The following is a 26,892-nucleotide window of genomic DNA, read 5'->3' as shown; positions in this document are numbered from 1 at the left end:
CTTTCCCATTTTCTAAGCACAATGTTGACTTCTAGTCATACATTTTCTAGACATTTAAAACGTTGATAAGGCTTCAGCTTTATTTCCCATTCAACCATTTTCTTATTTAAACTTTTAAGGCCTTACTCTTCCTATTTTATCTTGAATGGGAAAGGATATCTTATCCCTTAACGTATCTTCTACACGTAGCGAATTTAACCTATCACGTGGTCATTTTTCTTGTTCATCTTTTAGAAGGTATGTGTGTGTTGGAGTTCTTACTTGTAAGCAACAGAAGTCTGTCTATCTAGTTAAGCAGAAAAAGAATTTATTAAAGAATATTTGGTACCTTACAGAATTTCCAGGCAGGCCTGAAAGTCTGGACTGATCGTTATGCCCAGCCATACTGGGGGACTGTACTAATAAAAATGTTGCAGCTGCCTCAGCTTAGCACCAGCCTTGCATCTTCCACTGCACAGCTCATGTGCACAACTGCATGAAGCTCTGTCTCCATGCTCGCCAGATGATGAACTTTAATTTTGCATGCCTGTTTTCTCACATAACTCACTTGTGACTCACAGTCTCACATGGGTCTCTTCACTGGTGGCGCTCACGTCACCTGCCCTAGATGAAAAGAAGACTGGGTTAGTGAATTTTCTGAGTTCTAACTCGTGGACTTGTAAGAGCTGTTTAGAAAAAAAAAGTTATTAAACTTTCGTCATTCTTTTTGATGTTTTTCCCCCTCCTCCCAATTAAACTGTTGCTTTTGATTTCTACTTTTGACATAAAAATCTCTTTCCCATTCAGAGATTATAGAAATAGACTCTCAAATTTTCTTCTATATTTCAGTTTTTAAAAATCGTTTAAATCTTTGATATAGCTTAAATCTGAAGTAAGGATCTGATTGGTGTCTCTCCCCATATATGGATGGCCATTTATCCCAACACCATTTATTGAACATCTATCTTGATTTGAAGTGTTTACACTTACTGTAACATAAATATGTATGTGTGTGTATGTATGTATATATATGTATAGATCGTGTGTATGTGTGTACAGTATTCCTCATGACCTCTCTGTTCCAACCTAGCCACAGCAGTATGTGCCACCTTGATAGGTCAGAGTTCCATTTGTTCATTCATTCACTCAGTTATTTAACAAATATTTATCAAATACCTTTTATTTATGCAGAGCTGTGCAAACTACAAAAGGGTAAGACATCAACTTATTTCTGTGTGTAGATGAGTTCAGATTTATTTTGCTGTGGATGAGGGAGGGTTTCTTGAAGTTTTGGCTTTATACTTTCAGCACTGTTTTTACTTCACCTTAGAGTAGACCTCAAACTCCTATTTAAAATTTTGGGTCCTTTCTCCTGAGGTTTTTCTGCTGAGGATTATAGGAGTCAAGCTGTCCCACAGAACTAAACGGACTGGCACCTCAATATCTAGCTGTGGTGTGCAAGGTAGGCTTAAAGCAAGGTGCTTGACTAGAGAGATGTTTACCTGTACATTTCATAGTATTGAATATTGGAGCTGGAGGGTACTTTAAAAGATTGAATTGACAACCTTACTTTTATTTTTATTTTTTCCTCCCTAAAGCCCCAGTACATTGTTGTATATCCTCATTGTAAATCATTCTAGTTCTTCTATGTGGGATGCCACGACAACATGGCTTGATGAGCAGGGCATAGGTCTGTGCCCAGGAGCCAAAATGGCGAACCCCAGGCCGCCGAACTGGAGCATGTGAACTTAACCACTTGGCTACGGGGCCAGCGACAACCTTATTTTATTTATTTATTTATGTACTTATTTATTTATTTATTTATTCACTTATTTTTGCAGAAGATTAGCCCTGAGCTAACATCTGCCACCAGTCCTCCTCTTTTTGCTGAGGAAAATTGACGCTGAGCTAACGTCTATGCTCATCTTCCTCTACTTTATATTTGGGACGCCTGCCACAGCATGGCTTGATAAGTTGTGTGTAGGTCTGCACCCGAGATCCAAACCAGCGAACCCTGGGCTGCCAAAGGGGAGCCTGCAAAGTTAACTGCTTCGCCATTGGCCTGGCCCACCTCCCTTATCTTTTTAAATGAACTTTTCATTTTGGAATAATTTTGATGTACAGGAAAATTACCAAGATAGTACAGAGTTTTCATATATTCCTCACCTGGTTTCAGTTTCCCCTAATATTGTGATCTTATGTTACTATCACAACCTTATTTTATATGTGAGGACACATAGCTCTCAAAAAGTTAGCTAAGATCATAGTTCTAGTTGACAGCAAAGTCAGACCAAGGACCCAGTAGGTAGCCTGGCTCTGCTAGATGATTATGTTTTAGTTATCTTTTTCTGTTTTTCATGTGTTTGCTCTTTTCTATCTTTCTCTGGGTTCTTTGGGCATGGACTGAGAGAAGGACTACCCATACATAGCACACTACTCATTGTAGTCTTTCTAATTTGTACAATAATTTTTTAACCTAGGCTTCCTCCAATTCTTCAACGCCCATAAGAACCAGGAGCAGGACATCTTCATTTACAGAGGAACTTGATGAAGGTACTCCCAATAGAGAGGTAAGTTTGATGTTTCTTCTTTCATAAACCTTTCACAGGAAGATTATTAATCTAAAATGTAATGCTTCTACTGATAACAAAATGGGAAAGTATTTTGACAGGTCAATTATTTAATCCCTAGGTGTTGTTTTTATTAACAACATAATTATTCTTTTCTTTGGAAATCGTAATTAGGCTTTTTTTAAAGTATGTTTTCTTTGAGAATCTTAATTTGGCAGGATAATATACTTGGCCTTTAATATTTGAACTTTTCAGAGTAATTTGATAACAGTTTGTTCAATATAGCATCATATGGGGAAAAGTCCTATATTTTTAAGCTGGTGATTGGAAACTGTGAAGTAACATAATTGATTCCATATGTCTTGCAGCTGACACCATAGCTCAGATTAGATTTTTTCCACTTTTTTCTTTTCTTCCTGTGAAGTGTGACACAGATACAGAAAAGAGAGTAAACATAAATGCACAAATCAGTGATTTATTAGGAAGTGAATCCCCCTGTAACCACCATCCAGGTCAAAAAAAGGAACACTGCCAGATACTATAGTGTGCCCCGCGCCCCCCCGCCCCCCAAAGATTACTGTCATCCTGACGTTTTGGTATTTGCTTCTTCCCTTTTCTGTATAGTATTACTTAAGTATGCTTTCTCTTGTAAACATTATAGTTTAACATTTGGGTTGTCTCCAGTTTTTGGCTATTATAAATTAGGCTGCTGCGAATATTATTGTACATTTCTTTTGGTACACATGTACCTGCATTTCTTTTGCTATGTACTTAGGAGTAGAATCACTGGGTCAGAAGATATATACATAGTTTTAACACTTTAGAGGATAATGCCCATTGTTTTTCAGAGTAGTTGTAGAACACTTCCTTTCCACCAGGAGTTTATGAAAGTTGCTGTTGCTCTACATCTTTGCTAGTCTTTTTAATTTCAGCCATTCTAGTGGATGTGTAGTGTCCTTTTATTGTTTTAATTTGCATTTCTCTGATGGCTAATAAGATTGAGCATTTTTCATCTGTGTATTGGCTGTTTGATATCTTCTTTTGTGAAATGCTTAAGTATCTTGCTCATTTTTCTATTGGTTTGTCCTTTTCTTATTGATTTGTAGTTCTTTTTATATAGTGTGGATAGGAGTGTTTTATTCGGTATATGCCTTGCAGATATTTTCTTCCACTCTATGGCTTGCCTTTTACTCTCTTAATAGTGTCCTTTGATGAATAGAGGTTCTTAGTTTTAATGTACTCCAATTTATCAATATTTTATTTTATGGCTAGTGTTTTTTGTTTCTTACTAAAGAATTCTGTTCTTAGCCTAAGAGTATTTTCCTGTTTTACTTTTCACATTTGGATCTGTGCTTCATTTGGAAATGATTTTTTTCAGTATGGTGTGACATAGGGATCAATTTTCCCCTCTCTATCGTGGCTATCCAGTTGTCCCCTTCTTTCCACACTGCTTTACTGTGCTACTTTTTTTTTTTTTTCCCAGAAATTAAGTGTTCGTATTTGAATAGATCTGTTTCTGGGCTTTCTATTCTATTTCGTTCTTTGCTTTGTCTTTAATCCAGTGCCACACTGTCTTAATAACTATAGTTCTGTATCAGATCATGCCCTTAGTAGAGCAGGTCTTCCCTTTCTTAGTTTGGGCCGGTATAACAAAATTCCTTAAACTGGGTGGCTTAAACAACAAACGTTTATTTCTCACAGTTCTGGAGGCTGGGCAGTCCAAGATCAAGGTGCCAGCAGATCTGATGTTTGATGAGGGCTGTCTTCCTGTTTTGCAGACAGCTATCTTCTCATTATGTCCTAGTATGGCCTTTCTTTGTGCATGCACCCAGGGAGAGAGGGATGGGTGGCAGGAGTTGGGGGGCAGCTCTCATGTCTCTATCTTTTTTTTTTTTTTTTTGAGGAAGATTAGCCCTGAGCTAACGTCTGCTGCCAATCCTCCTCTTTTTGCTGAGGAAGACTGGCCCTGAGCTAACATCTTCCTCTACTTTATATGTGGGACGCCTACCACAGCATGGCTTGCCAGGTGGTGCCGTGTCCGCACCCAGGATCCGAACCCGCGAACCCTGGGCCACTGAAGCAGAACATTCGAACTTAACCACTGCACCACGGGGCTGGCCCCTCTATCTCTTTTTATAAGGGCATTAACCCCATCATGAGGGCCCTACCGTCATGACCTTATCTAACTCTAATTACCTCCCAAAGGCTCCACCTCCAAATGACATCGCATTGAGGGCTAGGGCTTCAACATGAATTTTGAGGGACACAAACGTTCAGTCCATAGCACTCCTACCTTGTAAAAGTAGTTTTAAATCTTACTTTAATCTGGCTGCCTTTTATCACATTTTCCTGCCTATTGACCTGTCTAGAACCTCTAGTACAATGTTGAACAGAAGTGGTGAGAGCAGGCATACTTGTCTCATTCCTCATCTTAGGGGGAAAGCATTTGGTCCTTTTGTCATTAAGTATGTTAGCTGTGGGTATTTAGTAGATCTCCTCTATCATGTTGAGGAAGTTCCCTTCCATTCCTAGTTTGTTGAGTGTTCTCATGAAGCAGTGTTGAATTTTGTCAAATGCTTTCTTTGCATCTATTAAGACGGACATGTGGTTTTGTCCTTTATTCTCTTGATATGGTGTATTATATAAATTGGTTTGTGGATGTTAAACTAACCTTGCATACCTGGGATAAATCCTATTTGTTCATGGTGTATAGTCTTATATTACTGGCTTTGATTTGCTAGTATTTTGTTGAGGATTTTGTGTCTATATTCATAAGAGATGTTGGTCTGCAGTTTATTTTTTTTATGATGTCTGTCAGGATAATATTGGTCTCATAAAATGAGTTATGAAGTGTTCCTTCCTCATGTTTTTTGGGAAGAGTTTGTGAAGATTAGTATTAATTCTTTAAATGTTTGGTATAATTTACCAATGAAACCATCTAATCCTGGGCTTTTCTTTTTCGGAAGTGATTTGATTACTAATTCAATCTCTTTACTTTTTATGGCTCTGTTGAGATTTTCTATTTCTTCCTGAGTCAGTTTTGGTAATTATGTCTTTCTAGGAATTTCTTTATGTCATCCAAGTTATTCAATTCGTTGGCATACAGTTGTTCATAATATTGCTTTATAATCCTTTTTCTTTCTGTAAATGCAGTAGTAATTTCCCCTCTTTCATTTCTGATATTAGTAAAATGAGCTTTCTTTCTTTTTCTTTTTTCTCTGTCAGTCAAACTGAAGATTTGTTGATTTTTGGAAAAGCAACTTTTGGTTCCACTTTCTTGTTGAGTGTGCTGAACATTCTCAGAATTGGATTGGCAGGCTGATCTTTGATGACTTATTTTTTCTTAAGTCTTAGGTTCCCTGGGACTTAGCAAAAATTCCATGAATCTGTATTGCTACTTTTCTGGTTTCCTGGCTTGATACCCTTTTTTTCCCATCTTTATATAGCCTTGGTCTTTTCAGTGGTGATTAGAGCTAGAGAAGGTTAGACACTTGGTCCTTTTTTGTTTAAAGACTTTTTGTGTAAAGAAGTAGCCATATAGACAAAATAGGGCCTAAAGTTGTAGTCTTGAATTTGATCAAAATGATTTAACCACAGTCTGTACTGCATATTTCCTCACCTGCTGCTACTGTAGACAGTTTTATTTTTGTGTCTTCTGCAGAGCATATTATCACAAATACTTCTTAAGGTATACAGCATTGCAAATAAGAATGGAATGAGTTTAATTGACCCAAAATAGTAAGTTTTGCCACTAACAGTTGTATATAACAGTGTCAAGGAAGATAGAAACAGGACCTTTTGTCTTCAAGGCAGAGAGGCTTATGCACTTGCGAAGGTACTAAACTTTTTAGGGTCTCTTCCTTAATAGGAGACACATTAATTCATTACACATAGCAGATGCTAGTGGATGCCTTAGGGCAGGCACTAGGACTTAATTTTCTCTTTGAACTCATGTTGAGAGGTACCGGGAGGGTTTTGTGCTATTAGAATTAGATTTAGTGCTTTAAGCCAAGGGCTAAAGTGGGGCTCCCAGCAGTGGTGAAAGGAGACTGTGAAAAAATCTTTGGCTAACTGCTGCCTAGATCTCTCTGTGGCCCTTTATGAGAAGCTGCTGTCCCTAGGGAGGCCTTGTGACCAAGAACTGAGCCAAACCTCACATTGGCTTAGTGACTGAGTCTGTGATAACCCCTGTATTGCCACAGGGCAGGAACCTCAAACCAAGGCCCAGGGAATCAGATTGACTACAAAGGAGGGATGAGCACAGAAGGAATGAGAAAGAGAATACCTTCCTCAAAATGAGCCTGTTTGGGCTGGCCCAATGGCATAGTGGTTGAGTTTGCATGCTCTGCTTTGATGGCCTGGAGTTCGTGGTTTGGATCCCAGGTGTGGACCTAAACAAGACTCATCAAGCCAACACCTGCGGTGTCCCACATACAAAATAGAGGAAGACTGGCACAGAGCTTAGCTCAGGGCCAATCTTCCTCACCAAAAAAAAAGAGCCTGTAAATGAAAATTCTAAAACAAATGGTAAGAAGGCAGCCAATTTAAACAGGAATTTGGATATAAATTTACTCAAGGTGACATTAATAGAGCAGTTTGGGAAAGACTTTAAAACAAGTATCTTCATTAAGGTAAATGAAGTAATAATTTCCTTAAAAAGAACAGAAAATTGTGGGAAGAAAACAGGCCAAAACAAAACTAGATTAGGCAGATATGAAAAAGAACCAATTAGAAATCCTAGAAATGAGAAAAAAATTGATATAAAAATGTAAATTGGAATAAAACTCAGACTGGTCCAAGTTTAAGGGAAAAGTAGAGAATTCAAAAAGAATACTGAGCAATCCCACCAAAAACACAGAGAGAGAGAGGTTAAGGGAAAAAAAAATGAGAATAAGAGACATGGAGAACAGATTGACAGCTTTCAACACACATCTGATAGGAGTTACAGGTAGTCTTCTTGAATGTTCAGACGCATGAAACTTCAGTGTTAGTTCAACTGATGGCTTCAGTGAGGGACCACACAGAAGGGGTGAGTTAAATTCTTAGCAGACTTGGATTAGAATTTGAACAGTTTGAAAGAGATTGAGTTGAGATAGAATTTTGTTAAGAATATCTGAGAAGTGATTCTTGGGAGACTTTCACAGGCATAAGAAGCAAATGACAAGGATAAATGGAGAGAAAGGCTCCTTAGACTTTTTTATTTTTTAAAGATTGGCACCTGAGCTAACATCTGTTGCCGATCTTCTTTTTTTTCCCCCCTCTTCTTCTACTTCTCCCCAAAGCCCCCCAGTACATAGATGTATGTTCTAGTTGTAGATCCCTCTGGTTGTGCTGTGTGGGATGCCACCTCAGCGTGGCCTGATGAGTGGTGTCATGTCTGTGCCCAGGATCCGAACCAGTGAAACCCTGGCCCACCGAAGCAAAGCGTGCGAACTTAACCACTTGGCTACAGGGCCAGCCCTGCTCCTTAGGCTTTGAGGTAGCCGTCAATGGAAACTAATTTTGATATACATTGCTTTCAGTTGGGCTAGGGGCCAGAGTGTAAATTGTTAGTTGGTAGCGTCTTCTTTTGAAATGTTCGGTCAATGTGTTTTTCTATACTGGGTATCAGCTTTTGTGTCTTTCTCTTAAAATTTCAAATATACTCTTAACTGTGAAATTTTAAATTATTTCCTTGTGTGGGCAAGAGTGACTTCATTTGAAAAATTAACTCTGAAAGCCTGAGAAGAGTGGATTTTTATAGGGTTTAACTTAAAATAACTTCCATTCAACGGGTGACCTTTCTGAGTTCCCAGGAGAGTAAGATTTTCAACAAGAGTAGAAACTTGGATAGGATGATTCCCTAGAGCCAGACAGGCATCTAGTATATTTTAGTACACTACCAATACTAAATTTTAAGATTTAGTGTAAAGTCAGTTCTTGAATCCTACCCAAGGAGTACATGTTATTAACATAACAGAAACGCTTGAAGTATGTCCTAGCTATAGGATGGTCTCTAATGTAGGGCCAGGTGAAGAGTTAGTGAAGGCTCTAGTTAGTATCCATAACTCTACAGTACAAAGATGAAAAGTGTAAGTTCTTAAGCTTTTGCAGACATTTATTTTCTGATATAAGTTCTTTATTATATTATTTATATATAATACAATAACATACATTAACTACTAAGTTAATGCTTCAAAAGTTTCATTTCTTAAAGTTGTTATTTTGAAATAATCATAGATTCACAGGAATTTACAAAATTTTTTTAGGGAAGCCCCATGTCCCCTTTGCTCAGTTTACCAAAGGTAACATCTTGTATAGCTATAGTACACCATCAACACAAGGAAATTGATGTTGGTAAACTCTGTGATGTCCACGGAGCTCATTCAGATTTCACCAGTTTTACATGCACTCATCTTGTGTGTGTGTAGTTCTGTGCAGTTTTATCACATGTGTGTATTTGTGTAACTTCCACCATCAACAGGTTCATTTTAATTATAATTTCTTATACATCTAATTCATGATTGTTAGTATTTTGGTATATAGTGTACAGTTTCTGAAAGAAAACTAGGCACAGAAGAGAATATGTATCAAAAGAACTAGTATAGTAGAAGCTGTCCTTAAAACTTATTATAAGTTTCAGTTTCAAAAGTTTCTTCTGTGCATACTGGAGAAAACTATTTTTATATGTAAGTACAAATAAATGATTATTTAAAGTTTTGTATGTTTTATCCTCCCCATAAATTTCCATGCTATCTATTTGAATGTATAAAAATGAATGGCTCAATATTTATATTATACTAAGGCTTTGTGCTCTTTACTATGTGCTGTTCTTACTGGTATAGCCTCTTAGACCAAATTGCCAGACATGCTGGGTGCTGTGATGCCTGTTGCATATATCATTTGTATGCCATAAGCAAATTGTTTAAAGTTGGGCTTTGAGATCCTAAATAGCTCAACTCGTCTCCATTGCTGATCTTTCCAAGCAACTTATTATTTCTATGGGTGGAGTGATGGTGGCAGTGGTGGTGGTGGCAGTGGTGGTGCAAGGCCATTATAGTGTTGTGCATGCTGTGTGGTGAGAACACTTTGCGACATGCCCTTATGATTTGTTTTTCATCATTTGTTTTATTTTTATACCTCTGCTTATTACACTGAATGAGACAGCTACTAGCCGGGATGATAGCAGAGCCTGCTTTTCTCTCTGAGTATACTATCTTTGCTTTGGATTCCTCCAAACAGCCTAAAACACAGACAGACAGTGTGGTGAGTCCTTCCACCGCTTTCTGCGTTCCCTTTGTGGGGAAGCAAAGTAATTTGGTAATTCTAGAAGCAAATCTCATGTTGCTTGTCACTTACCATCTCTTAAAGCATCTTCACTGCCCTGTTGCTAACCCTGCTCTAAAAAAATCAGAGAGTAAATTGCTGAATTCTGATGGCTGGTGTGTTTTGTGGTAGCTTTTTAACAGCAATAAATAACACTGTTTTCATTAATGTAGTGAAGACTACCTTCTCGTGGTCTAAACTCTTAAAGTTTTCTCCCTAGGGAGCGTTTGCTCATTAACTAAAAAATGTGTGCCTTGCTAGAAATCTCTGTTCTACTGTAGGTAGGAGGCCAATATTTTGAGATATGACTCACACTTTTAGGAAAAAATGCATTGTATGTAAATCTATAATTAAACAACATTGAGTAGGTAGATGGATTCCACTGTGACAAATAATTGCATCTTGTTTTGGGAGAGTACCAGTCTTCTGTGTATTAAACATCTGAAAGGAAATCATCATCTCATTATTTTTCAACTGACTGAATTCATACAATTTTGAATCTCGTATATAACTTCACTTTGGGAAAGTGGACTTTTTTCCTAAAGTATTTAAGTTCTTAATTTAGCAAATTAAAACTTAAGAGATGTTTGCTTGCCCAGTAAGGATAGCTTTTGGTGTTACATTGGACACTGACTGAACTAGCTAGGATTGAGCTTTTTTTAACCACTGAGAATTGGTTTAACTTACTAAGTAGCTGGTGATGAAATTAGAACATTTCTGTACTTAATCCATACAGCCAGTAAAGACTTGGTCTGCATATGATCAGTAGAAATCCTAAATTACGTTCTAAACTTGGTTTTAGAGAGGAAAGCGGCTCAGAGTTCTAGTGATGCCTCAGCTTGGATCTGAGGGAAAGTGATCTCTCTTTGGTTCTGGCTATAAGTAACACCTCACTCTTTTCAAAACTGGTTTGAGAGGGAGGCAGGAGTCTCAGAGATAACTTACCAACTTACCTTAGAAACATAAAATGATATTGCTTTACACTTCATGTAGTAGTAATAGAGACTTAAAGAAAAGAAGAGCTGCTTCTCCACCCACTTCCATGAGTACATAAAATTAATTTATATTGAGTACCTATCTTGTTGTGAAATAATAATAATTTAAAAGTGGAGGCTAAAAGTCTTCATTAATGTTATTTTTGTTTAGATAAGAACTTATTTCTCTCATGTAACAAAGGGAAACCACAGCATGACCTATAGTAGAATAGAAATTTAGTGAGTGTCTCATTCATTACATTATGGATTCACCAGCCACTGACTTTTCCTTAATTCAGTTTTTTAAAAAATGCATCTCTATACCCCAAATTCTAAAAATTGCTATGTTTTTAGTGCTCAGCAGTCAATAAATACTTGAAAGATTGAGCAAAACATAATTGAAGACAAATCTGGCAGGGAACCTGTGTGTGCCTGTAAATTAAATACACTTTAGAAGAGTTTTCCTGTTATCTAAGAATTGTCTCCAGGAGAAGGTATTGGTGACTGTTGAGTATTGACATTTTGTTGAGCTAATTCTCTAGGTTTCTCTCTGGGAGAACGCGTTCAGAAGTCTTCTAACACTGAAGGAAGTAACTGCATAAGGATTTAACAAGCATTTACTGAGCCTGTACTACCAGTCAGGCAAAATGTGAGGTCCTGGGGACCAAGATGAAAATGCAGAGTTCTTGCCCTCCAAGAGTTTATAGTTTAGTATGGGGAAAAAGATGTCAACATACACTTAAAATACAAAGGAATTAAGGCTTCATAGAAGAAAATACAGGCATAGGGAACGTGTTAGCCCTTCAGGCAAGCCATATGAAGCTTCATAAAAGAAGGGACATTTGGAAGTTGAAAGATAAATAGGAGTTTGCTGGGCAGAAGTGAAGAAGGTGTTACAGATAGTGACAAAATCTCTAATTTTGCTTCTAGATTCCTAATTTAAATTTACAGGGTAACGTAGGCCAATACTTTCCTTAGCTGTCATGAATTTATTTAGATATATAGTGTAGCACAGAAGTTGAAATATATATGCAAGGGGGAAAGTTTTTAAATGCTATGCTGTGTTTGTTTGATAGGGTGATATTTCAAATGATTGTAGAGTAGCTTATTAGTATGGACCACAATCATATATGTCAAGTAATTTACTTGAAATAGAATATGACCTCTCTTGCCACTTTTCTTTCTAACATAAATATTTTATGGAGCCTTTTCATTTCCTGTCTCCATAATTTAACTTCTTATTCCTTTTTAGTATATTGACTGGCTGAGAGACTTGTTGATCTCTATAAGGTGTGTTTTTTATTTTATAGTTTGTAGTGTAGTATGTTTGTTTTCAGGAAACATTAATTTTGATGCCACACAAATATATGCCATGTCTGCAACTTCTGATTCTTTGAAATGGCAGAGAACAGGAAGATAAAAGTTAATTCCTGTGTTCCCCCAACCTCTCTCCTCTATGTAACTTTAAAGAAATGTCTCAGACCGATAAAATTTGATTACTCTTTTTATATTAGAGGGAGAAGGTATTTAAATTTTTTTTTAGGGAAATATTCAAACATATTACAAAAGTGGAAATAGTAGTAAAAGGGGTATAAGAATTCTCCCACCTTTCCCAATATCTATTTTCCAGTGTCAACAGTTAATAACTAGTAGCCATCTTATTTTATAACCATCCCCCTACACTTCCCTAACTATGCCACTACCATCCTCCTCTGCACCTGTAGCTACCACCCATCTCTCTTGGATTATTTGAAGCAAATTTCAGAAATCTTATTCCATCTAATATTTTGGTATATACATATTTCTAAAAGATAAAGACTAAAAATACGTAACCACAACATATTTATCACACCTAAAAATTAATAACTTCTTAGTATCAGATACCTAATGAGAGTTCAAAAATTTGAGAACACTTTTGCGAAAACTGTGTGCCTTCTCCACTTATATTTAAGAATAAGTAAGGTCGGATATTTGACCTTTTCTTGGTCAGCTGTAGAGGTGTAGGGGGGATGTGCTGTTTAACTACCAAGTTACTGAAACATAGTGGCCAGTGTTTTGTCAAATGCTTGTGTTTAAAACGTGGCAGTTATTTTATCATGAGCTACTTCTGTAGCTCTAGTTTTAGTTAGACACTTAGTGTATTATGAATGCAATACAGAATTTTGAATCTCAAAGAATCTCATCCATAACCATAGAGCCTATGCCAGCATGATGTAATCAGTAGAATGCTTAACTTGGAGCATTTGTCATTCCAACAGAACAAAACAAAAAGATTTCACATGTGGAAGCAAATATTTTTTAATTATAAGTTTTTCTGACAATTGTAATAATTTCACTTAGACTACTGGCTTCAAATGAATGAAGCATTTTTATTTCTTGTTACCGAAATATTTTTCAGAGCTTAGCCCAAATAACTTTAATTTGAGTATTATTTGATTGTAGGAAACAATTGACAATACTTCTTTTTCTGGATGGTTTTCTATTTGAATGAGTTTTGTTATTAAATCCCTGATGTTAATTTTGTCATGGGGGAAAAATGGAGGACATTATAATGGGGAGAGGTATGTGATTAGCTTAAAATAAAATTTTGCTGCATACTAATCTTTGCTATTTAGTTATATGTATCACAGCAAAATGAATTTTCTAAAATACTTATCATACTACTTTTGCCTTGCATGAAAACATTCTAATAAATGAACAATTACTAATTTTACTTAATAGATAAATGTATCTAATAGGTCTTGGTACTTGGCCTTTGTTCTTAACAGTTTTAATACTTTAATTTTCTGTTCTTTTTCTTTACAATGTTTCTTTCTTTTCCTTAGAATGCGTCTATCCAAGCCACGAAATCTTCCGATAGTGTTAATGGAAGTGAACCAAACACTTCTCAGGTCTGTTATTAATATTATTTTGAAAAATAGCAAGTCATTTTAGAGTATTGGTCAATCTATATTATTAGCATTGACTTTACATTGAAATGGTGATGTCCAAACATTTGATACAATGTGTATGGAAAATCCAAGTTTGTTGATGGTTTCTTGGAAAAAATTTTAAATGAAAGTGGTTCAGGTATATACACCGGTCATGTAAGAGTCCATTATTGCTCATTTAAAAAATTAGTGGCAGTGAAGAGAAAACTTTATGGAAAAAAGCAATCTGACTTTACAGTTGTAAAAGATTATGGAGGAGATCATATTGAAAGACATGTTGAGTTACATAATCTGGAAGGGGGATATGAAGGAAATGGAATTTCTTTTAAAATTTGCTCTAATGGCGAGTATTTAGAGAATTTAGGTTATCTTTGATTTAAAAAAGCTATTTGTAGAGTGGGGCTCAAGTGACATTCTTTTGACTCCTTCCAAAAAAGAAAGAAAAAAATTCATTAAAAAAATTATAATGGTAGCAGTGTCTGAGATGAACATTTGTTTACTTTGGCTTTAGTGATTATTATTATTAACCTAGCTATTCTCAGCAGTCTCTAATGTAGATAATAACATTTCTAATTCTGTGAACCTGGAGCATGAATGTAGACAATTTATGAGCTAAATGATTTATGAACTAAATTTCGTAGACCAAACATTCTCAAGTATTGTTTAGCAAATGTATAAATTATAGCTTCCTGGACTCTATAAACAGGTTACCTGTGAGTTGAGATCCTCGTTCCTTTCAGGGAGGCTGGCCAGGTTCTGGGCATAGTCCAAGTCCCTGGACCTGTTGACTCTGGCCTTGAGCAGCATCCTCAATTAATCCGAAGTTGACTACAAATACATCATTTCTCATAAGTGCCATGAGGTAGGGATAAAATATTGGGAGGCATCGATCTAAATGGTACTGGACAGATCTAGTGATCTTTAAGGAATATTATTAAAGAATATTATTTGGAATCCTTATTTTCTTCTCTTAGAGAATAATCCAGAAAGACTAAATACAGTCATGAATGCAAAAACTAGAACGAATGATAACCAGCTTTATAACAAATTCAGGAGAGATTTAAGTTTTAGTTAAGGTGAAGAATGAACATGTGTGATACTCAGGAAGTAAGCTCACTAAAGGCTTTGAACTTTCTTTAAAAAAATATAGTTAAGGTGAAGAATGAACGTGTATGATATTCAGGAAGTAAGCCCACTAAAGGCTTTGAACTTTCTTTAAAAAAATACAAATATTTTTCCCCCAAATAAAAAAATAATATTTATTGAGTGTTTACTGTATGTCAGGCACTGTTCAGCATTTTATATATATAAAATCTCATTTAATTCTCATAACAAGGACATGTCTTCACTCAGCCTGTTTACACATTTCTGACAAGTTGGTTGTTGGTTGTTCTTAGCAAATTAGGAACAATGTATATCCATGAAGAGGGTAGAATGCTTGCTATGGTTGGGCTTCCTCACAGCTGCAGGAAATCAGAGTTGACATCAAGGTAGAAGAGATGGTAAAAAGCAGGCCCAAGAGTTCATGAAGCATAGCTGCCTGTGACCCCCTTATTACTCGGTAGAACATCCTATGTAAATCAATAGATTTTGGCACACAGTGTAATGATTGTAATCCATTAAAAAGGATTACTCCATTGTCCTTATTTAATAAGGCAGAAAAGTATCTATTTCAAAAAAAGTTCTGTTAAATACAGCTCCCTTTGAAATTGTTTAATGCTGTTCATAAAATTCATCTAATCAAAATGATTCTTCATCCATGTCTGAAAGAATGCAGCTAGCTGACATTTTACCTCAGGCAGACTTATAAAACAAAATATTTGAAAAAATTAATATATGCCACCATGTAATAAGGAAAAATACATTTCGCAAAGTAGGCATATTTGAGCATTTATCTTTATCTGAGAAACTGTAAAATAGTTTTATTGCTTCATAGTTTTAGTATTTTAGCAGTTTAGGACGAATCTAGGCTCTGGTGTTAACTCTCTTATTGTATAGGTGAAATATCAGGCATGAAATCTTAAATTTTTTGCCCAAGGACCAGTGGCTACTTATTGATAGTGCTGTGGGATTATCATAGATAGACACAAAACATCAGTCTATCTGGCTGTCATTTTTTGCCATGTATTGCCTCTGTTGAATTTATATGCTATTAAAACAAAATGAGACGTGAATGTCATCAAATTTAGTAGAGCAAACATAGGGTTTTAAATGACCATTCTCATAAAGCTGGAGATATCACTTCCCTGATTTCAAAATATACTACAAAGCTATAGTAACCAAAACAGCATGGTACTGCACAGAAACAGACCCACAGACCAATGGAACAGAATCAAGAACCCAGAAATAAACCCACACATCTATGGTCAGCTAATTCTTGACAAGGGAGCCAAGAACATACAGTGGAGAAAGGAAAGTCTCTTCAATAAGTGGTGTTGGGAAAACTGGACAGCCACATGCAAAAGAATGAAAGCAGACCATTATCTTACAACATATGCAAAAATTAACTCAAAATGGATTAAAGACTGAATGTAAGACCTGAAACCACGAAACTTCTAGAAGAAAACATGGGCAGTATGCTCTTCGACATTGGTCTTAGCAGCATATTTTCAAATACTATGTCTAACTGGGCAAGGGAAACAGTAGAAAAAATAAACAAATGGGACTGCATCAAAGTAAAAAGCTTCTGCACAGCAAAGGAAATCATGAACAAAACAAAGACCTAACAATTGGAAGAAGAAATTTGCAAACCATGTATCTGACAAGGGGTTAATATCCCAAATATATAAAGAACTCATACATCTCAAAAAAAACCCTAACAATGCAATTGAAAAATGGGCAAAAGATCTGAACAGACATTTCTCCAAAGAAGATATGCAGATGGCAGGCAGGCGCATGAAAAGATCATTAACTATCAGGGAAATGCAAATCAAAACTACAATGAGTTATCACTTCACTCCTGTCAGAAAGGGTATACTTGACAAGACAAGAAATAGCAAGTATTGGAGAGGATGTGAAGAAAAGAGAACTCTGATACACTGCTGGTGGGAGTGCAAACTGGTGCAGCCAGTATGGAAAACAGTATGGAGATTCCTAAACAAATTAAGAATAGAACTACCATATGACCCAGCTATTCCACTGCTGGGTATTTATCCAAAGAACATGAAAACACTAATGAGTAAAGATAGATGCACCCCTATGTTCATTGCAGCATTATTCACAATAGCCAAGACTTGGAAGCAACCTAGGTGCCCATCAAGGGACGAATGGATAAATAAGATGTGTTATATGTACACAATGGAATACTACTCAGCCATAAAAAGTGATGAAATCTGGCCATTTGTGACAACATGGATGGACCTTGAAGGTATTATGCTGGGTGAAATAAATCAGAAGGAGAAAGTCAAATGCTGTATGATCTCACTCATAAGTAACAGATAAAAACAACAACAAACAAACACACAGAAACAGAGATTCGAATGGTGGTTACCAGAGGGGAAGAGGGGAGTGAGGAGGGTGAAAGGGGTGATTAGGCACGTGTGTGGTGGAGATAGATTGTAATTAGTCTTTGGATGGTGAAGGTGATGTAATCTACAAAGAAATTGAAATATAAAGATGTACACCTGAAATTTATATAATGTTATGAACCAATGTTACTGCAATAAAAAATTCATTTAATAAAATTTTTTTTTAACAGGCTAAAAAATGTCTGTTCTCTTATGCTGTTATTGTTTTCCTTAATTATGGGGAAAGTTCTTGTTTTGAAAATCGCTTATGAAATTTTTAATATAAGAGAAATTATAGTATTAAAATTGAATTTTACGGAGGCGGGCCCCATGGCCGAGTGGTTAAGTTCGAGCACCCCGGGGTTTTGCTGGTTCGGATCCTGGGCACAGACGTGGCACTGCTCATCGGGCCACACTGACACCGCTCATTGGGCTGCACTGAGGTGGTGTCCCATATGCCACAACTGGAAGGACCCACAACTAAAAATATACAACTATGTACCGGGGGGCTTTTCGGGAGAAAAAGGAAAAATAAAATCTTTAAAAAAAAATTGAATTTTGAATTTTTTGTTGCTGTTTTTTGAATACTGCTCCCTTTTCTTTTATTTTCAACAATTCATTACGAAAAATTTCAAACTACAGACAAGTTGAAAGAACTTTAAAGTGAATACTTGTATACCCACCACCTAGATTCTATCATTGATACTTTGCTGTCTTTGCTTTATCACACTTTATCACAAATTTGTCCATCTATACATTCCTCTATCCGTTTACTTTTTTGACGCATTGCAGGATAAGTTGCAGGCCACAGTACCCTTCCCCCCTAATGTTTCAGCATGTGTATCATTAGCTAGAGTTCAGTATTTGTATTTTCTTTTTTGAGGTAAATTTTACATAAAATGAAATATACAAACTTCGTGGACATTGACTGAGTTTTGACAAATGTGTATGCCAAACCCATACAGAGATTATAGAACATTATCAACATCCCAGAAAGTTCCCTTATGGCCCTCCCTCCCAGAGACAAACTGTTAATTTTTTTCTACCATACCATAGATTAGTTCTGCTTGTTTTGGAACTTTATATAAGTGGTCTCATAGAGTATGTACTCTTTTGTGGAAGCCTTCCTTCATTCAGCATGTTTTTGAAATTTCATCCATGTTTGTTGTGGTTATCAGTAGTTTGTTCCTTTTTGTTGCTGAGTAGGATTCTTTTGAATGAGTATTCTATAGTTTATTCACATGTTAATGGACACGTGGGCTGTTTCCAGTTTTCGGCTATTATGAATAAAACTACTATGAACATTATTGCCAAAATCATCTTGTGCGTGTATGTTTTCATTTCTTCCTTTTTGCTTTTTAGTGTTATTGATTATATACTATTTGATGATTTCTAGAATAACATGCTGTATAGATAAAATGATGTATTTTGATACATATCCTTTTGACCACGCGTTGAGTGTCTAAATAACTCTCATTGGATCATCATCATCATATTGCCAGGTTAAGGTTTAGCTGAACAAATTTGTAAGAAGTACTTACCTTGTGGAAAGAACTGTGGCATGGCTACGGAGAGAGAGAGTGTAGATCCTGTTCTAAAAGAGCATACAGTCTGGAGTGGGGGGGTGTGTTTGCAGCAGATGTAATGATAGGAAAACTTATTTGGTGCTTACTACATATAAGACACTATTTTAAGTATTTTAAACATTTTCACTGGTTAAATCATCATAACAGTCCTACTAGGGAAGTACTATTATTTCCATTTACAGATGAGGGAATTGAAACACAGAAGTCTTACAGTTAGTAAGTGGTAAAGCTGAGATTCGAATCAGAGAGTTTGATTCAGAGTCTGTGTTCTTAACCAGTGTGCTATGTTGTCTCTCATTATTCTGGGGCATAAACAATTCAGTTTTTGTTGCAGCATGTCAGTAGCTAATGGTGAATCAGAATGCAATAAGGACTTCAGTAGTGGTCCTGGTAAAGTGCTTAGGCCGTAAAGAAAGTTTATTTCTGATGGGTGAGATCTGTGGTTTCCTGGAAGAGCTGTTTTTTGAAGGATGTCTCGAGTCCCGTATGCAGAAAAAGTATAGGCAGTGGTGCAGAGGCACACAGCAATGCATTTGTTCAGGGAACAGGAAGTTGTCTATTACGACTTAAGTTTTTGATGCACAGAAGGGTGAATTTACAGAGAAATGGGTTGTGGGAAGTTGGAACCTTGAATATAAGCCAAGGATTTTGAACTTTATATTAAATGGGAGTCCAATTTAAGAATTGGAATGAAATGATCTGAATTATGTTTTAGGAAGGCAATCCTGGTGACAGTGTGACAGGGGCAGATTGGTAGATAAGAGATTTGAGGCAAGAGAACAGAAGGCTGCTGCAGATATCCAGCTGATGGAGAGTAAAGGTCTGAACAAGAACAGAGTTGGGGAAATAAAAAGGAGGGATTAAAAACAAGGTAAAATGGGGAGACAGAAAAGAGTTAAAGGTAACTCTGATGTGTTAGTTTATTTCTACTTAATACATTTCTCCTTCTCTAACCCCCATCAGTTTTTTAAAGAATGAGTTATAAATCAGTGAATGTCTGTGGTACCAGAAACCTGATAACAGTTGATGCCAGCAGGAGTTTAGTTTTCCACCCGTCAGAAGGTCTAGAGATAAACATTTGTTAAGGATCCTTCTCCCTTTAGCTTCTTGTATCCCCACTCCCCTTCCCTTCCCCATTCTCACTGCTGCCTTTCACCCTCACAATTACAAGCTGGCCTCTAAGAATTACATTTCCCTTCTCGACAGGAGGAACGACTGAAGACAAGGACAAAAGGCATATTCCTTTTTATCAGGAAAATTATATCTCTTCTAGAAGGTTCCATCCTGTAGATTTTAACTTATAATGTACATTATTGGCTGAATTTAGTCACATGGCCGACTCCTGGCTGAAATAGAGCCTGGGAAATGCTAATTAGAAGAACCTCTTTAATTGAAATGCAATATAATGTAATATGATATGTCACAGTATAACATATATATATATATACACACACACAGAAAAGTATGATATATTCATTATACAGTTTTCTGAATTTTCACAAACCAAATACACCTTTGTAACCAGCACCCCAAATTGAGAAAGAAATTACCAGCACCCAGAAGCCCTTGTGCTCCCTTCCATTCCCTCCTCTTACTGCCAAGGGTAACCACTATCCTGGCTTCTAACACTATAGGTTAATTTTGCCTGCTTTTGAACTTTATGTAAATGGAATCAAAAGTGGGTACTTGTTTGTCTCTGGCTTATTTTGCTCAGTTGTCTGAGATTCATCTGTATTCTTGCTTGTGGTTGTAAATCATTCATTCTCATTGCTGTCTAATATTCCATTGGTGAACACACTACAATTTATTTATCCATTCTTTTATTGATAGATATCAATAGCAGTTTCAAGTTTGGGACTATTTTGAATAATGCCGCTATGAACTGTCTAGTTTATATCTTTTGTTGAACATATTTACACATTTGTTTTGGGTATATACTTAGTAGTGAAATTGGTGGTTCAGAAGGCGTGTTTGTGTTTACTTTTAGTAAATACCAACAGTTTTTCAAAGTGGATTGCATCATATCCTCACCAGTACTTGGTATTTTCATTGTTTTAGTCATTCTGGTGGATGTATGGTAGTATCTCATGATGGCGTTCATTTGTATTTGGGAAGGTGAATGTTTTTACCTGGATGTTTTGTTACACTGAACAAAACTGGGGTCTGGTGGAAAGCAAGAAGGGAAGATTGGATATTGAGTGATTAGCCAGTATTTATTAATAGTTTACCTTGGGCCGGTCATGGTTCTAAGTACTTCATGTGTATTAATGTATTGCTCCTCACAGCCACACTCAGAGGCACAGAGAGGCTAAGTAAATTGCCCAAGGTCTATTGCTAGTAAATGGTAGAAGTAAGACTTGAGCCCAAGAAGTCTGGCTTCATAGCCTGTGCTCTTAGTTCCTGTATCGTATAACTAGAAGAGTCTGCCACGTAAGCTTGTATATGACATTCTTATTTATAAGTTTGTTTTTGTGTTTTCTTTTATTCTCCTTTCTCTAATAATGATATTGTTAATGTTTATTGAGTATTTGCTACATTGTAAGCACTTTGCATGTATTAACTCATTCAGTCCTTGTGGTATCCATATCAAGTGGGTGGTATTACTATTATCATCAGCATCATTATTATTTTTATCATCTCTGTTTTGCAGAGGGGGAAACAAGACTAATGAGGTTAAGCAACTTGGTTAAGGTCATGTAGAACATAGTGCTGGAGTCAGGATTTGAACTTAGGCAGCCTTACTAGACAGCCTACAGGCTGAATCACTATACTCAAACATGTTACTCCTAAACATAGTAGATGTGGCAGTTATTAAGCTTGTTACCTTCTGCAAATATGTGTCTTTGACATCGTTCATTAGCTTCTTCTGGCTCACCCTAAAATAACAACTATTTCTGGTGTTACTCAAACTTGCTTCACTTGTTTGTCCTAGGGCAATTTACAAGAAGATTGTATGAACAGAAATACATGGGTCATAAGTAAAAATATTTTTTGCATGGGTCATAAGTGACTGGTAATGGAATATCAGTAAAGCGGTTCTTAAAGTTTTTGAGCATGAAGGTCCCGCCTCTTCCTTTATGCCTTCTCCACTCCTGCAATATAAAGGTAAAACTTGTACATTATGAAGAAAAATAGAAAGAACAGGAAAATATAAAAGTGAAAATAAAAATCACCTAAAATCTTACCACTCAGAACCACTCACTGTTAACTTTTGGTGTTTGTCCTTAATGACCTGGTTCTACACGTGTTTGTATAAACACATGTAAACTGGAAAGTATATTAATTATAGTCATGCACTGCATAATGACATTTTGGTTAACGATGGACCACATATATGATGGTGGTCCCATAAGATTAGTACCATAATATGAAGGGGCACGTATGTATGGTGACGGGAAAACTAGACTGTTGGTGGTGAACACGATGCAGTCTACACAAAAACTGAAAGATAATGTACACGTGAAATTTACAGTGTTTAAACCAATATGACCTCAATAAAATAATTAAAAAAAATTAGTACCATATTGCCTAGGTGTGTAGTAGGCTATACCATTTAGGTTTGTGTAAGTACACTCTACGATGTTCACACAATGATGAAATCACCTAACGACACATTTCTCAGAACGTATCCCTGTTGTTAAGCAATGTATGACTGTACTTTAAATCAAAAGATACTTCCTAAAACTCATTCTCATTAGTGCAAGTTAAATACTGACTACTGGAACAAAATAATACAGCTTAGAACAGTTTGTTGAATTAAGTTATATTTCATTGTTATTATTCAGATTAATGCGTTATTCAAATTAAGAGAACAGCGGCTCTTGCTTATCAGTAACATGGGACTTACTGATCTATGCAGAGGGTCTCTAGCTCGGACTTTTCAACTGTCCTCCGTGATTTTTTAATGCTATTTTTAGTCCCAGTAGACAGAATGGTAAGTAGAGCCGAGTTAGATGTCACCAGTCAGCTCTGCCTGGCATTCTCTTATTGAACAAAATGGGCTTGTTACACATTACCCTCCCTCTACCTCCATTCCCGTCTTTTGTTGAGAAGAGTGATCAGGAATCAGCGCCTCCATAAAGACTCCAGATAAAGCCTGTTTGATTTCAGCCACACACTTCACACTTTACAGTATATACCCATATTTTAGGCAGTGGGGATATACAGGTGATACAGATGGTCACTGCCTCCAAGGATCTTACGGTTTAGTGGACGAGTCCTCACAGCATGCCTGTGAGATCAGCTGGGAAGGAGATTCCTTCTTTTTTACAGATGTGCAAAATGAAGGGAAGTGACTCAATGAAGCTCATTCCACTGCTTGGTGACAGACCTGGGACCTACACCCCTGTCCTCTGACTTCGGGTGCAGAGCTTTTTCAGAAATAACCAGGTGTCTCTTGTTTTTCAGCAAACAATGTATTATGTAAAATGTCAGGAATATAAATTAAATTTATTAGAGCTTTTAATAGATTATTGCTTTTAATAGGGAATAATAGAAATCTAAATATGTATTTTAACCCAAATGTTCTGTTGGGTTTTGGTTGCAGTCAGGTGACACACAGTCTTTTGCACAGAAGCTCCAGCTCCGGGTGCCTTCCATGGAATCTTTGTTTCGAAGTCCAATAAAGGAATCTCTATTCCGATCTTCTTCTAAAGAGTCCTTGGTACGAACATCTTCCAGAGAGTCCCTGAATCGACTTGACCTAGACTCTTCTGCTGCCACCTTTGATCCACCCTCTGATATGGAGAGCGAGGCTGAAGACTCACTGGGGAATTTAGACAGTCTCAACAAAGAACAGTTGATTCAGTGGTTGCGAAGAATGGAACGAAGATTGAATAGCTACAAAGGCAAATGTTCTGAGGTAAGATCATGACTTTTTTGCCTACATGAAAACTTCTTCCCTTTGTTCTCTAATTCATACTACTTTATGGCTTTTACTCCTGTGGTTGGGTAAACTGTTGATTCCCTAGATAGGTTGGTTACTAATGGTGGGTAATCTGTGGTAATATGTATTTAAAGAATATCAGTGTCACAGAGACCCTTGACAAGATTCTTAGTAGTTTTGGAGAAGATTGTTATCTGTAGCCTTCTGGTTCTCACATTCTTTGCCCCTTTCCTTTCCCAGCTCCTCTCTCCAAGGTCTCTTGGACACCCAGTACAGGCTTCACTGTCTTTTCTCCTCAAATCCCGTCCCTTGTTCATCTTCTAAGTGCTGTGGCTCCAAAATGACCACTTTCTGCCAACCAAATTCCCATTATTACTGACCCCAATTATGTTTTAGGGAGTCTGATTTTCTGACACATTTGGTTCACTCTCATTGTACCTACATTTAAACCTTGCCTCAAATGAATCTTTTAACCGCTAAACCTCTTGAGGATGACACTCCTTGTCTGGTCTAAGAGAGGAAGAAAGTAGTGCTGCTCCATTTCTCTTTTCCATCCTTCAGGAACATAGCACCTTCCCTTTGGGCTGAACTGTATTAGTTTCTCTCCTGGTCCTGTGCAGTTAAAACAATTCTTCGTCAGGAAACCTTTCTGGAGCAAGTTGCCCATGGCTTTTTTTTTTTTTTTTAACAAATGTGTAATGTTTTATTGTCTCAACAGTTTGTAATTCAGCATTATAGTTAATTTTAATTAATGGATAATAAAGTTCAAGGTTAGGAAATAAAGTAGCCACAACTTCTATTTCCAGTTATGGCCACAATATGGGTAGCTTTATGCTGCAGCCAAAAACAACACAAAAAACCCTAGATGAAATATATAAAATATCTTTTTAAGATTATAAAGTACTGACAAAGTAGGAAGGAATTATTAGGCTAAGATCTATTGACTGGCTGGAACCCAGAGATGTAAACAGGGCATTAAAGCCATATGTCTCATCAGACACTTGTGTAATCAGGCAATTTTTTTCTTTAAAGTTTTTTAGTTTTTTATTTATATTAAAGTTAATAATGGCCTTAAGGTTTTTTTGTTTGTTTAGAGTTACATTATTTTCACTAACTTAACTATGGCTTTTAAGTTTGAATCTGGGGCAGCAGTAGAATTAGTATTTAAGTGTGCAAGACTCTATGCATTTTATATTTAGAGCGCCGTTTGATTTTGCACCATCTCTATGAAGTAGATAATAGCTCTGTTTTGTAGAATAAGGATTAGAGGCTCATAGAAATTTAATCATGGTGATTAATTAACTTGCTTAAGGTCACACAGGTTGCAGTTGACAGAGTTTGGATTTGTTTCTAGATCTTCTTGGTTGTTTCTCCTATTCTCTGCTACCTCAGGTAGAGTCATGTAGCTTATTAGGGATGAAAAGAGCCCATAGTCTTTGTCCCTCCCTTCCCTTGCTACTGTAGGTACCTAGGATGAAATAGTGCTGTAAGTGACATCTGATTGTTGGGTTACTCTTCCACCGCTACCTCCTTTTTGGGCACCGTTTTCCTATCTAGGTTGTAAGGTAATAAGGGAGGGTCCTGGTTTTAGGCAGAATTTTGTTTTTTGCGTTCTATATTTCTCTTGCTGGACTCACCTTCCATTGTTGCCTGCCTTTTGACTCAAGACATCAGTAGAGGCATTTAGGGGTACACAGGAACTTTCCAAAGAAAGTGGCAGGGCTCGGAATAAGGAAGTGCTTCCTCCTGAAGCTGCAGCCTGTTTCTTGAGAGTCCATTAACACTTCTAAAATAGGGTCCAAATAATTCATTGGAGCCATGTGCTTAGCCTTCAGATGAGTAATGCTATATAATTTACAGGTTTAAAAAGATTTGTTAATACATAATTCCATCAAGTTGTGCTAGAATGTTTAAATATCCTATTTAGGTTAAGTGGTTAAACATCTCTTTAGGATCTGAATTACCAGTTTTCATCTGTTTGTTATGAGTTCTTTTCTTCAGATTTTTACACAGCCATAGTCACAGATTCCATAACCGGAAGTAACTTTTAGAGGTCAATTACATGGTCTCTTATAGCCCAAAGCAAAAAATCACCTGGAGAGCTTGTTAAAACACACATTCTTGTCTTTCCACCCGCCCTCCCCTAATTCTCATTCAGTTAGTTTGAGGTGGGGCCCAAGAAATTCTGTTTATAGCAAGCTCCCAGGTGATGCTGTTGCTGATGGTACTGCCCTGTGACTACAGTTTGAGTAGCCTCCTTCCTTTAGACAAGTTGGCTCTAACCTCCACTTACGAATTAGATACTGAAATTTAAAGAGGTATGTGTCTAAGGTGAAATCAAATGGAGATTTAATATCTTTATTTATAGAGTCAAGTTACATTTTATTTTTTAGAAATATATTTCCTGTGTTATTTAGTTTTGACTGTATATGCATCCATTTAGGTTGAATTGCCTTTATAAGGATTCTTCTGATTTATTTTTTGAATTTCATAATGAGATGTTTTAGCAGAGGTTAGAATAATTGCATTTAGGAATGACTAATGTTATCCGGGACTTTTTCTTTATTTTAGCTTGTTACAGCTTATCAGACTCTTCAGAGAGAGAAGAAAAAGCTACAAGTAAGTGACTTGTTGGCTGTGATATTGATTCATACATGATTTTAAAATTAGAAAGGCTCTTATAGTAAGAGTAACCCTCACTTGTAATAATTCCCCATATGATCAAAGTATTTAACCTGCTTTACCATTACTGGAGATTTGATAACAAGTGTGAGTGAGAGATCCAGAGATTTTACGTCTGGTGGGGATGAAGCCTTGAGTTTGGGATCCCTGCAAGTGTTTAAGAGGTTTGGATTTAAGGCATGTTTGCCTCTTTCAAGAACGTTTCTTGGTGTCTCAGTCTGCAGGTTGCATCTTTGTTTTAATGGTAAAGAGACATACAACCTTCTAAACTTTCTCTTCTACTTTTAAAATACCTGCAGACATCTCTGCTTCTTATCAGTATATCAGAGTCCAAACCCAAGCATCCTCTCCCTTTCCTTGAGGCTGCTGTTTTAAAACTCTTGGTTAAATGTGTAGAGAGAAGCAGTTACTATAGCTCTTCTGGGCGATCCACCTTGACCCCACTATGTCATCCTGTTTGTGGCCAGAAATTTTC

The 26,892-nt window shown here is 36.7% G+C and overlaps 1 protein-coding gene across 10 annotated transcripts in view; it reads left to right on the top strand.

The window, feature by feature from the left end:
- Positions 1–26,892, top strand: part of GOLGA4 (golgin A4) — a 128,321-nt gene that overhangs the window by 13,297 nt on the left and 88,132 nt on the right. For 4 of the 10 annotated variants that reach the window (XM_014731792.3, XM_014731791.3, XM_070237991.1 and 1 more), the window contains exons 2-5: positions 2,460–2,549; positions 13,654–13,719; positions 23,397–23,711; positions 26,307–26,354. In XM_014731792.3, the coding sequence (XP_014587278.2) occupies positions 2,460–2,549; positions 13,654–13,719; positions 23,397–23,711; positions 26,307–26,354 (519 nt within the window). Of the gene's footprint in view, positions 1–2,459; positions 2,550–9,695; positions 9,795–13,653; positions 13,720–23,396; positions 23,712–26,306; positions 26,355–26,892 lie in introns of all 10 variants that reach the window. The other 6 variants (XM_014731788.3, XM_014731787.3, XM_014731789.3 and 3 more) reach the window with 2 other exon arrangements.

Source organism: Equus caballus, chromosome 16 (assembly GCF_041296265.1).
Source record: "Equus caballus isolate H_3958 breed thoroughbred chromosome 16, TB-T2T, whole genome shotgun sequence".
Classification (NCBI taxonomy): domain Eukaryota; kingdom Metazoa; phylum Chordata; class Mammalia; order Perissodactyla; family Equidae; genus Equus; species Equus caballus.
Note: the sequence above shows the minus strand (reverse complement) of the source record. Positions and strands in the feature narration are given on the sequence as shown.